Source organism: Mirounga angustirostris, unplaced genomic scaffold (genome assembly GCF_029215605.1).
Source record: "Mirounga angustirostris isolate CCGP_5_RB_7025 unplaced genomic scaffold, mMirAng1.0.hap1 SCAF_3, whole genome shotgun sequence".
NCBI classification, from domain to species: Eukaryota; Metazoa; Chordata; class Mammalia; order Carnivora; family Phocidae; genus Mirounga; species Mirounga angustirostris.
This window is the reverse complement of record NW_026991711.1, coordinates 52,881,901-52,895,678: the sequence shown is the minus strand read 5'-3', so window position 1 is coordinate 52,895,678 and position 13,778 is coordinate 52,881,901. Positions and strand designations below refer to the sequence as shown.

The 13,778-nt window shown below is 37.3% G+C and overlaps 1 protein-coding gene across 2 annotated transcripts in view; it reads left to right on the top strand.

Annotated features, from left to right (window-relative positions):
• The window catches only part of EPSTI1 (epithelial stromal interaction 1), a 90,409-nt gene extending 80,671 nt beyond the window's left edge, over positions 1-9,738 (top strand). The window contains exons 10-11 of one of the 2 annotated variants that reach the window (XM_045869502.3): positions 676-775; positions 6,966-9,738. In XM_045869502.3, coding sequence (XP_045725458.1) covers positions 676-751 — 76 coding nt within the window. In that variant the 3' untranslated portion in view covers positions 752-775; positions 6,966-9,738. The remainder of the gene's footprint in view (positions 1-675; positions 776-6,965) is intronic. The other variant, XM_045869503.3, reaches the window with a different exon arrangement.
• The last annotated feature ends 4,040 nt before the right edge of the window (positions 9,739-13,778 follow it).

Below are 13,778 nucleotides of genomic sequence, written 5' to 3'. Positions count from 1 at the left end.
CTACAGTTCACCCTTATTCTGACCTCTATGATAATCATTTTCTTGCCTTTCCTTAAGTTTTACCTTCTATGTGTTAACCTTAATTTCTGAAATTGATTGCTGCAAGTATGACCAAACATGGGGAAAAGATATACCCATTCTTTCTTTTGAAAGGTTGAGTTTCCCTTTTCTGATATTTCCCATTTCTTATACTCTCTTCCTATTTTCCTTCTACTTTGCACTTACGGGATTTACTTTAGCAAGACTGGCAGAGGGGTACAGGGCATATGGGAGGGACATTTCCATTGCAACAATAGTGCCACAGAGCTGTTTTGGGTTCCCTTCGTATTTCAGGTCTTGCTGAAGCTTCCACCCCTCCTCAGCCTCTAGAGTTCACACCTGGCATGGCCTGGAGGGGTATGGTTGCTGGGCAATAAGGCTCTTGCTGAACTGGTAGAAGATGAAGGACTGAAGCTCTGAAGTTCAGAATTGCGCCCCCTCTGGCTGGAGCCATAACTGGCCCCAATTCCAGCAAAGGGCTGTTAACAGCACGTCAGGTGGCTAATGTGAAGTTTTCTATAGATAACTTCTAAGCTGAGGGGCCTCACAGTCAGTTCATACAGCATGTTAGGTTCTCAAAAATTTCTCAGCCCTGTAGCAAGCTTTCCACTTACACACATTTTTCATTGTTTAAAGGGTAAATAATGTTTTTCTGGACCGGCTCCAAGGCAAAAGTCAACCAGGTGGCTTTGAGCACTTTGGAGGCCATTGAAATATGAATAGTGGTGACAGCTGGGTGAGTTTTTTCTTTTCTCTTAAAAAAAAAAAAAACTTTCAAAGTTGAAGAGTAAAAACAATGAGAATTTTAAAAATCTGTTGTGGCTTTCTCCCAAGATACTATTTTTTTGGTGTGCTGTTCAGCTGTGTGATGGGCAGTCAGCCAGGGTGATTACTGTAAGTTCCACAATAGTTTCTAGAGAGAAGGAGAAAGTCCTGGTTTCATTGCTGGCCAATCAAAATAAAAATGACACCTGCCCTTTGTTCTCAGTGTGATTGCCTGGACTGTAAAGATTTTTTATCACCCCTTGCCCAGACCTACAACAAAAACAAATGAATTTTTTTTTTCAAGAGGATTTTAAGTGCAATATGGTTATAAAAATAGTAAGCATTCTCTAGTAATATATTCTTTCAGTGAAACTAGCACATCAAAGAAGCCAGTATTTAATTTTTCACTACAAAATGATTAAAAAAAAAACCCTACAGTAAAAGGCACTTTTTGGAAATGAAATGTCCTTATGGATTTGTGAAGAAAACCTTGCAACTGTGTTGTAATATGTGTTTAATGTGTTTTGTGTGCACAATATATCATTGAACCAGCACCGAATCTTTGGAATGTGTATGGCTGCAGGCTTTGCAATGTGTATAGAATCAAAACTACGCTGGGTTTTATAATTTAATTGAAGCCCAAGTGCATATGTACCTACTAAAAAAATGGAGCAGATAGAAATCTTTAAACTGGTAAAATACAACAAAATAATCAAGTGCTTGCTGGAAACTCTACAGATCATGCTTTAATAAATACTTGATGGACAAAAGATAATTTTTGAGAAGACAATCTGCTGGAAATCTTATGCATGTTTTCTTGAAAGGCATTTAGTAGTTAAAAGTGATGAATAGATTTCACAAATATATATATTCAACTATCTTCTATATATATACATATAGAAGATAATTGAATGTAGGCAAATTTGCAAGGAATGATACTGGATGTGTATCCATAATGTATGTTCATGTGTATAACTATGGCATTCAGAATAGGGACAACATGGAAGAGAGAGAAAAGAAAACACAATATTTTTGTATCAGGAGTTACAATTTATGAATTATTGACTTATTCATAAGAATATATGAGTAGGAGTCCTGTGGAAAATGGGGCATTGTGACTGAAGACCTTATCCAAGCTCATGGAATTTATAAGTTGTGAGACATGATTGAAACTTGGATTTTGGACAAGACTTGGAAACTTCACATTTTCTCCTCTACTTACCAACTCTCGAAATTTAGAAAGTACTTAGAAAAATACCTGGAATTGAGGGGAAGATGATGGGGGAGAGTAAATGAATACCACGTGGGCTGCTGTTAAGGGAATGAGGATTTGGAAATCTAGTTCACCACTGACTAATGGTAGGCTTTATGGAAGTGAGCTATAAATCTCTGCTTAGATTCTTCATGGATAAAAAGAAAAGAACATCATTTTCTTTTGATATGTGTGAAGGTTATTAAAGTTTCCTTAGTAGGACAGTCTTGGTCAAGTCCAAGATGGTTATCAGCTCTTCCCTTACTTGGAAGAAGCAGTGACAGAAAGGCGAGAGTTTCCTCAGGGCCCCACCTCCACCTCCCTACAGACATCCTTACCTCTATGTCTGTTTCTCCTTGGGGACTAGATTCTTTCTCATCCACCTACCAGGGGACTTTATTCTAATGATACTCCCCTCTCTCCTGAAAATTCAAATGTTCCTCTGAACTAGAAAATTCCCATCAGCATAAAATAGAAATATAAATTATATTGACACCCTTCTCCCTCTTGCTACTCTCCTGTTTCTTTGTTCCCCTTTCAAGCAAAACTTCAAGAGGTATCTATCCTTTAGCTGTCTGTAATTTCTTTCTTCCCATTTCTCTTAAACTCGTTTAAATCATGATTTAGACTTTATCAGTCCAACCATAATGCTCTTGTCATGGTCACTAATGACGTCCACATTACAAAGTCCAGTGGTTATTTTTCAGTCTTCCTCTTTTGACCTACTGGCATCATTTGTCATGGTGAATCATTCCTTCCTCTCTGAAGCCCTTTACTTGGCTTCTGGGGCATTATACTCTCCTGGGTTTCCACCAATCCTAGTGGCTACTCCTTTTCATTCTCCTTTGCTGAATCCCCTGCATCTTGCTGTCCTCTCAACATTGGAGCACCTCAGAATTCCACCTTGGATCACCTTCTGAACTTTATGTTCACTTAACACCTTGGTGGCCTCATTCATTCTCATGAATTTAAATACCATTTATATGTTTATTACTCCCACATTTCTAATTCCAGCCTTGACCTCTTGACTCCAGACTTGCATATCCATTTATCCACTCAACATCTCTACTTGCATCTCTAATGGACATTTCAACCTTAACATGTCTAAAAGTTAACCTTTGATTCCTTCTACCTGAGTGCTCCATCTGCACTTTTTCCTTTTATATAGTGGTACAACCCATCTCACATCACTCACAATTGATCCATCAGCAAATCCTCTTGACTTCTCCTCCAAATATGTACAAACCAGCAGCTTCTCACTACCTCCATCACTATCATCCTACTTCTAACCTCCGTTAGTGCTCAGCTAGAATCTGGAAATAGTCTCCTAGATGGTTTCCTTGCTTCCACACTTAGCCACATACAGCCTATTCTCAATATGAGTTATCCCTTTGAAACAGAAGCCAGATCCTGTCACTTCCCTCCTTAAAATCTTTCAGTGGCTCCCATGACTCTCCAAATCACATGGAGTAAAAGCCAAAGTCCGTACAGTAGCCTACCAGGTGCTTCCTGATCTAGACCCCACTTTATCCCTCTGATGCTGTCCTACCACTGCCCTTCCCTTCTTCCTCATTCCTCCCAGCCACACTAGCTTTCTTATTGCTCTTTGAAAATTTAAGGAGCGGGCGGCTTTCACCTTATGGCCTTTGCACTGGCTGTTCTCTCTCTACTCTTCTCCATATGATTTGTTCTCCAAGCCTTTTCTTGAATCCCACCTCTGTGAGGTTTCCTTGGCCATCTATTTAATGCTGCTACATGTGCCCTTATGCCTGGCTCTAGCCATCCTTTTTCTGGGCTTCACTTTTTTTTTTTTTTAATGGCACTCTGCAACTTCTAACATTCCTTTCTAACATTATTTACTTATATGTATTATCTACTGTTTACTCTTAGTCTCTCCCTGAGGTAATGTATGTTCCATATTGCATCAATCAGGGCCCTTTGATTGTTTTGTTCACTGATCTATCCCAAGCATAAGACAGTGATTGGAACTTAGCACAGGCACAAGGAAACAGGTGGCTGTGATTGAGGGTTGGCAAAACAACAAAGATTTAGAACCAAATGATTTGATATACTGAAATGCTGAGATACTAAATTTAAAATAGCTATGTATAAAACATTTGATGGAACAAATATTACATTTGAAACAATGAGCAAAAACAAGAGACAAAGACAACCAAGAAGATTTGAAAAAGAACAAAATAGAACTTCTAGGAATAAAGAAACATAATCTTTGGAATTAAAGCACTCAATGAATTCATCACAATAAAAGGAACACAAATTAAGAACTAAATCAAAATACCATTTCTCATCTACTATTTTGGCAAAAGGACAAAAGATTGGCAATATACTCTTTTGGCAAGACTGTGGGGAGAAGGGTTCATTCACACATTGTTGGTGGGAATTCAAAATGATACCAACACTATCTAATTTGTCACTGTCTTTGCATAAAATAAAAACCAGGCCTAGACATATTGCAGAAAAGCTCTACTAAATATTCAAAAAACAGATTATTCCAAAAGTCTAGAAAGTTTTCCAGATAAATAAGAGAAAATAATCTCCAAAGAATTAAGCAAGTGAATATAACTTGAATCAAGATCACACACAGACTATACAGAAAAAAAAAAAAATGAACATAGGCTCACTCATAAACACAGATTTAAAAAAATCACAAACAAAATTTTGACAGATTCAATAATAAATTTATTTAAAAAGTATAATATATCCTTATCAAATTGGATTTATCCCAGATTCAAGCTTGATTTATCACAAATGAATAAACAAAACAAAACAGAAAAACTGAGATGATTTACCTCATAAATTATAGGAGAAACACCATATGATCATCTTAGTAGATACAAAGAAAACATTTGATATGTTTCAATACTCGTTTGTGGTAAAAGCTGCTAGGAAATTTCTTTAGCTAATAAAGGGAGCAAAAATCTATAATAGAAATACATCAAAAGCATTTCCTTTAAATCATATGCAAGGGTTGAAAGGAAAAGAAACATTTATAAATCACAGATGATATAATTATCTACTCAGAAAATCCAAAAGAAATGATATTTAAGTTATTAAAATAAAAAAGAGCACAACAATGTTGGTAGGTGTAGGATCAATCTATAAAAACTTCATTTCTGTAAATTGCAAATAAACAAAAATTTAATAAAAAGATGAAACCAAAAATGGACATAACCTTTAAAAAAATTTTTATAGAAAGATCTTAAGGAATAAATGAAGGAAGTTATACCTTGTTAATAGGAATAGGAAGGAGCTCTCAAATCTATAGATTTATTTAAATTATAATCAGAGCAAGGAACCAAGAATAACCAATTCACTACGAAAAATAAAAAGTATGTATGGAGACTTGATTAAACATTTAATACGGTCTGGAATTGGCACAGGCAGACCCAACCGTTTTTGGAATTCTGACATATGACAGAAGGCAAAGTACATCATTGGGGGAAAATGTACTCTTCAACAAATACTATTGGGACAGTTGAATACCCACATGGATTGGTGGATTAAGGTGGAATAAGGCTTATAAGTAGAAAAGAAGACTTTTCAAATTTTAGAAGAAAATAGACTATTTATAAAATTGACCTAGGGCAGATTTTGTAAGATCCAAAGTATAAACCAAAAAGAAATGATAAATATACATTAAAATGAAACATCTGTTCATCAAAGGACACCATACAAAAGAAAGAGGAGAAACCATGTATGAAGATTTTTATCCTGGACATGTTTTGTAAATAACAAGCGGACAAAAGTTTAGTATACAGAATGTATTTAGACTGTGTCATTTTTTTAGAAGTTGATGGATAACACCTGAGCTTCCCCAGGAATGAGAGAGAAGAGTTCACAGATGGGGCTTGGAAGAACTACTGGAATCAATAAAAAGCTGAGGAAGAAGAAAAGGAGGAGGGCAGAAAATACAACAAAACAATGATGAAAGCCAAAGAGAGAAAAACTTGTTTCTTGGAACATCCTATGAACACTTTAGTAGGTCTTTGATAAGTGTATTTTGGGTAAACAAATTAGATTGATCTTTATCTTTCATTCTTTTTAAATTTAAATCACATTAGTCTCATATTCCTTTATATCTATCTATAGATAGATATATCTTTGAAAATTTAAAATTACTTTTACATTAAAATTTTTTTGGTTTTCTAGACTCCTCTACTACTTTTCATGATGTAACTAGGGTAGGACTTTGAAAGAATCACTTCAAGTTCTGTTTTCTCTGATACCAGTAGGTGTAACTTTTTGAAATGCTGTAGAAACTCTAAATCCTGTGTCTTCAAGGGCAGTTGCATGTTTGCCATGACCTATGAGGAAACCTGAGATTTTAGTTTCCCAGAATGTTAGAACAGCAATAGTCTGAATCCCAAGTGTAACGTTGCCCAGCATTCTGGGAGGCTTGATGGAGACTTCTTGACCCTTTGCACAGGGTGGGGGGGGGTGGAGGGGACTCATTTAGTCTAGCTCCCTTCCTGGAGGTCCCCTTAGAAGTCAACTTTCTGCTGCATAATACGATGCCATTCTACTCCATACATTTCCATTTAAATTGCTCCGCTTCACACTGTGTTAGTCCTGTCCTTGCCGTAACTATGGAGGTGGGTGACAGTATTTGTGAACACTTATTTGTGACCTATGTTAACCTATCTCTAAGAACACAGCTGATGAGCTGTCACTCAGGAAGCCATTACATTGTTGGCAGAGACTATTTTGTGAATCAAATGCAATGGGACTTGAAAATTAAAACATGTCACTGGGACAAATCATTAAATAAAAAATAGGCATTTAAGCCCAATATAGTAAAGAGTGTTTGAGGGAACTTCATTTTGTACTTACAGAGGCTCTGAATTTTGTTTTGCTGCTTATATTCATTTTTGTTTTCTTTTTCTTCCAGGATGTATGAGAAATACTTACTTACATCTGTCCTTTGTCAACTGACCTGAAGAACCTCACTTGATGATTTTCCTTAGTGCTCCTTTGTTTATCCTCACGGGTTTTATCTTGACTTCAATTGCGCACCCACTTCTCTGAACAACTGGGGATGACCAGTTTTTCCCTGTCATTATTTACATGTTTGTAGGAGCTGATTGCTGAGCTCATATTTAATTTCTATTGCCATTGGAATGTTACACTATTTCTCTCATTGGTTTCACATCTTATTGGAAGCCTAATTACAGCAATGTTAGTAAGATGAAAAAGGAGGGAGTCATTTGATACTTTCAGGTTTGCAAGAGCTATGGGTGCTGCATGCTTGTCTCTCAAAGCAGCTAATTCTTATGTAATTCTCAGATCACATTTGGGGAAGCTTTGGCATTTTTTAGATTTTAAGCTCTACTTAATCTGGGGTACAAACTTGAGCAAAAGAAAAAATCTTTTACACTCTTTTAAACACATTTATGAATAAATTTTGAAATACTTCTGTATAAGTGGTATTTATTTATTTATTTATTTATTTTTAAAGATTTTATTTATTTATTTGATAGAGAGAGTGAGAGAGCACAAGCAGGGGGAGCAGGAGAAGGAAAGGGAGAAGCAGGCTCCCTGCTGAGCAGGGAGCCCGATGCGGGGCTCCATCCCAGGACGCTGGGATCATGACCTGAGCCGAAGGCAGACGCTTAACCATCTGAGCCACCCAGGTGCCCCAAGTCTGTTTTTATTTTTAATGAAAAGCTCTTAAGTTTTTCTCTTTTGATGGGTCTAATTTTTATATTCATTATAGTCCATGTAGATCAAATGTAGGACTGCAGTCACTATTGGATCTGCCTTTGGTATTGATTTACTTACTAATACTGTTCCTCTGGTTTTTCACAGTGGGCCAGTTAATTGCCTGAAAGGCCATTGTTTATATAAAAATCAACTAGATACAAATATGGATACAATGTGTGGTTTTTAGGTGTTTTGGAAACTTGTCTTTTCTCTGTACAATAGAGAAAAATGTTCTATAGCTAATTCAGTAGGCTTTCCTATTCTACTTTTATGCCTTTAACCAGGTTATAGACCTTAGAGTGCAAGAATATTGGTTTTCCATGCTTTATGCTCTAGTCCCAACTCCATGTTATATAGGAGAGCATTGCATTTAGTCTTAGAATGAAGGTTGGAAGAGCAAATAGTTTTTGCAGCTGGGAAACTAATACTATTTTTTTAATGACATGTAATTGACATGCAATGTTTTATTAGTTTCAGGTGTATAATATAGTGATTTGATATTTGTATACATTGCAAACTGATCACCACTGTTAAGTCTAGTTACCATCTATCACCTTGCAAAGTTAATATATTATTTGGTATATTCCCCATGCTGTACATTATATCCCCATAACTTGCTCATTTTATAACTGGAAGTTTGTGTTTCTTCATCCCCTTCACCCAGTCCCCTACTTCTCCAAAACCTCTCTGGCAACTACTAATTTGTTTTCTGTATTTGTGTGCTTGGGTTTTGTTTGTTTTGTTTTAGATTCCACATATAAGTGAAACCATGCAGTATTTGTCTTTCTCTGTCTGACTTATTTCTCTTAGAACATTACCCTCAAGTTCCACCCAGGTTATCACAAATGACGAGATTTCATTCTTTTTTGTGGCTGAGTAGTATTCCATATAAGGATTATTTGTTTTCTGTGAAAAATTCCATTGGGATTTCTATAGGGATTGCACTGAATCTGTAGATTGCTTTGGGTAGTATGACATTTTAATAATATTAATTCTTCTAAGCCCTGAGCACAGAATATCTTTCTAATTATTTGTATTACCTTCAATTTCTTTCATCAATATCTTATAGTTTTCAGTGTACAGGTCTTTCACTTCCTTGGTTAAATTTATACCTAGGTATTTTATTCTTTTTGATGTGATTGTAAACAGAATTGCTTTTTTCTTTTTTTTTTTCAGAATTGCTTTTTTTGATTTCTCTTTCTTATAGTTCATTATTAATATACAGAAATGCAACAGATTTTTATATATTAATTTTATATCCTGCAACTTTACTGAATTAATTTATACTAAGTTTTTTTGGTAACATCTTTAGGGTTTTCCATTTATAGTATCAAATCATCTGCAAATAGTAACAGTTTTACTTTTTCCTTTGCAATTTGGATGCCTTTTGTTTCTTTTTCTTGCCTAGTTGCTCTGGCTAGGACTTCAATATTATGTTGAATAAAAGTGGGGAGAGTGAGCATCCTTTTCCTGTTCTAGATCTTAGAGGAAAAGCTTTAAGCTTTTCACCATTGAGTATGATATTAACTGTGGATTTTGTATGTTCCCTCTATCCCCACTTTAATGAGTTTTTATCATGAATGGATGTTGAATTGCATCAAATGCTTTGTCTGCATCTACTGAGATGATCATATTTTAATCTTACATTTTATTAATGTGGTATATTGCAATTGATTTGTGGATGTTGAGCCATCCTTGTATGCTGCAATAAGTCCCAGTTAATCATGTATGATCCTTTTAATGTATTGTTGGATTCGGTGTGCTAATATTTTGTTGATAATTTTTACATATGTGTTCATCAGGGATGTTGGCCTGTAATTTTGCTTTTTTGTGGTGTCCTTGTCTGGTTTGGGTAATGCTGGCTCATAAAATGAGTTTGGAAGTATTCTCTCCAATTTTTTTTGGAAGCCTGTCCCTTAGGCTGAAGCCCCAGGTTAAGTAAATAAACCTTGTCACAGGAAGACTGCGGTTGTGTTTTCGTCTTCTGTCTATACAGTGCCCTGGGGTTGGTGGCCTTCCAAGAACTGTCTTTCTGATTGTTACATTCCTGTGGAGCTCACAAATGCTAGCCCCCTTGGCTACCAGGGCCAGGTGATTAAGGGGCATTCCTGTGTGTCCCCACTGGCTTTAGCTAGGCAGAAAGTGTAGGGGTTGGGGCACACTCTCTGGCTTCAGAAAGGCAGCAGGAAAATATCTTGACTGAATGTGCCCAGGGACTTCAAAAATGCAGCAGCAGAATGTACTAGCTTTATGTTGGGAGTGGAAGAATGCCATGACCGCTACATTTGCTAGCCATAGCCAGGGAATGGGGGAGTGCTGCAGCCTTCCACACTTCATGGACTTCAGCTAGGGAGCAGGAGAATGCTGCCACTGTTGAAGTTTGCCTGCCCCAGCCAAGAAGTAGGGGAATGCTACAGCCACCTGTGTGCTGGCTTCAGTGGGAGCAAGACAGTGCTGCTACCATTTGCCCCTGCCTGTCTTAGCAAAGTGGTGGGAGGGCTCTGTGTCCAGGCGCACCCACGTGTGCTAGCAGGTTAGATGGAGTGTCCAAAAATGGCATGGCTAGTACCTCCATCTCTGGGATGGGGGGGGGGGAGTTTCAGCTGTCCCCTACCCCTCTAGCTGATGCTTTTAGATTAGTAAATAAATCTCTTTCACATACAGTTTAGGTGCTTATCAAACTGCTGCTTTTCTGCTGGGTCTTGGGACAAATGAGACTGTATCAAGTCCTTTGAAAGGGGAGTCTCAGTTTCCTACAGCACTTTGGGTCCCTTGGGTGTCAGCCCTGTTGACTTTCTAAGTTGGATGTCTGGGAGGCTCATCACTCTGGTGCAGGTCCCAGGGGTTGGGGTGACTGATGTGGGCACCAACCCCTCTCTCCAGCAGAAGCGCCAGACTGGTGAGATCCCTGTTGTGTGTCCCAGGCTGGGGGTGGGGTTTTTGGTGAGATTGTGCCTCTACTTCTACCTGTCTCAATATTGGTCTTTTAATCCCTTGTTGTGGAGAAGCAGTTTATCTAGTTCTCAGATCTTTTTCAGAGAAAAACGATCCATATGTAGGTGTGTCCTTGGGAGGAAGTGAGTTCAGGATTTTCCTATGCTACCATCTTGTGGAAATCTCCCGCAAACTAATAATACTTTGCAGCATTAAGAGATCTTCTGTGTTACCAGTCATTCTGTTGAAATGAACTTTCCAAGTGTGTATTCAGGGAAGCCTTGGAACTTTAGGTTCTGGGGCCGAGACTGAGGGGGCTCACAGAAGCAGGACAAAGCTGTAGGATAGATAGGGCTGCATTGGGTGGGGGTGGGTGGCTGAGACAGATGGCACTCAGCCAGCTTCTCTGGAGTAAATAATGCCGATACGCTTGGTTTTCCTCTTTTCTGCCAGCTGAAGCTACGTTAGTGCTGTTGACACTAACATAAAATGTTTGGTCCATTGGAAATCTTTGTCGTTGCCTAATATGGGGAAAACGAAATCCCTCCACCCGGATTGGAAACATCACCAAAATGACTGTAAATGTGTGAATGTTGCAGGCATTTTACTGCTGTGGCATGCAGCCATTTCAGCCTTACACCTGCCAGCCTAGCTACCTAGGAAGTCCACAGTTGTGTTCTGGTTGTTGTGTCTAGGCTCAGCATTCCTCACTTGCTGCTATTTCCCAGTGTGTAATCAGGAGCTGATATAGGGGAAAGGGATGCCTTTTTACATTAGTGGATCTCAGGACAGTTGGCATTAATTTCCTTCCAACTGCCTGCCGTATCCTGCCTCCCCAAAACAAAGATTTTGTTCAGGTACCTGGTCTCATTAAAAAAGGAAAAAAATCATTGGGCAGGTATGGAAAATTGTGACTTCGTGGCCAAAATTATCTAGAATATGTATGGTGTTGTAAACATCGTTCTTGAACAATTCTCTATGTAGGTGGAAGTAAGCAGAAAAGAAGCAAGAGTTGCTGTGTAAGGGAGCCTACTGTTTGCTTTTCACATTTAATCTGCCCTGTTGAATCAATTGGAATACAATTTTGACTTGTGGATAACTTTGGATAGGAATCTCAAAGTTTCCATCACAACTTCTATGCTTTTGAAGTGCTTTTTGTCTTCTGAAAAAGAGAATAAAAATGAGACAAATTGTTACAAAATAGGTCTTTATTATAGAAACTTTAGACATACAGATGAGTAATAAAAAGGAAAAAAACAGTGATTTTTCAGGTGTTATTTATAGACAGCCACAGTTATTATTTTGGTATGCACCCTTCCAGATATTTTTCTGTCTGTATGTATATCAAAATCCCTGCAATAGAAATCCTTATAGTTACTTGTCTAATGATTGGATAAGGACAAACACCTTGAATTAGAATTTACAGAGGTTTTAATATATATATAGTCAAATTACTTTCCCAAAAGGTGGCACAAATATTTGTTACCACCAGAAGCATGACCTATCCTTAATACTGTCTGTGGTTTGTAAATCACTGTTTATATGCTGAGCAAAAAGTGTCATTTGAGAGCTTAACCCTTCTTTTTTCCATAGATTTACTGGTCATTCTTTATCTTCGTGTGTGTGTGTGTATGTGTGTATGTGTGTGTGTGTGTGTACAGCTGATTTGTAAAAGGTCTATGTAAAGATATTATGTTGTAAGTAATATAATTTTTATATATCTTTTAATACAGTATTATTTAACTTAGTATTGAGTTTTAAATATTTATGTATTTGGATCTCAATCTTTGTCCTTTGTGGTTTCCTCTTGGTATTATCTTGATAGATTTTTTACTTTTAAAAATGTAACTTAATTTTTTATTTGAGTGTAGTTGACACACAATGTTACATTAGTTTCAGGTGTACAACTTAGTGATTTGACAAGTTTATATATTATGCTATGTTCACAAGTGTAGCTACCATCTGTCTCATTATAATGCTTTTACAGTATCATTGACTGTGTTCCTCATGCTCTGCTTTTTATACCCGGTGACTTACTCTTTTATAACTAGAGGCCTATATCTCTTTCTCTCCTTCACCCATTTGCCCAACTCCATACCCCACCCCTACCCTTTGGCAACCATCAGTTTGTTCTCTATATTTATAGTTTTGATTCTGCTTTTTGTTTATTCACTTTTTAAACAAGATTTATTTATTTATTGAGAGAGAGAGTGAGGAGGGGGAGGGGCAGAGGGAGAGGGAGAGGGAGAGAAGCAGACTCCCCCACTGAGCATGAAGTCAGACATGGGGTTTGAACCCACGACCCCGAGACCATGACCTGAGGTGAAATCAAGAGTCAGACACCCAACTGACTGAGCCACATAGGCACCCCATTCACTTTTTTTTTTTTTTAGATTCCATTTATGAGTAGAATCATATGGTATTTGTCTTTCTCAGTCTGAGTTATTTCACTTAGCATAATACCCTCTAGGTATATCCTTGCTGTCTCAGATGGCATGATCTCATTCTTTTTTATAGCTGTGTAATATCCCATAGTGTGTGTGTGTGTGTGTGTATGTAGTATGCATATATATATGTACATTTATAATGTAAGTATCCCATAGTATGTGTGTATATATATTTAGACACACACACACACACACACATGAATCACATTTTCCTCATCCATTTGTCTATTGATGAACACAGTTTGCTTCCATGTCTTGGCTATTGTAAATAATGCTGCAATAAACGTAGAGATACATATATCTTTCTAAGTTAGTGTTTCCGTTTTCCCTGGGTAAATACCCAATAATGGAATTATTGGATCATATGGTATTTCTACTTTTAATTTTTTGAGGAAACTTGATACTGTTTTCCACAGTGGCTGCCCCAATTTACATTCTCACCAACAGTGCTTGAGGGTTTCTTTGTCTCTCTGTCCTTACCAACACTTGTTTTTCCTTGTGTTTTTGATTTTAGCCATTCTAATAAGTGTGAGGTGATATCTGACTGTGGTTTTGACTTGCATTTCCCTGATAATGAGTGATGTTTAGCATCTTTTCATGTATCTGTTGGCCATCTGTAT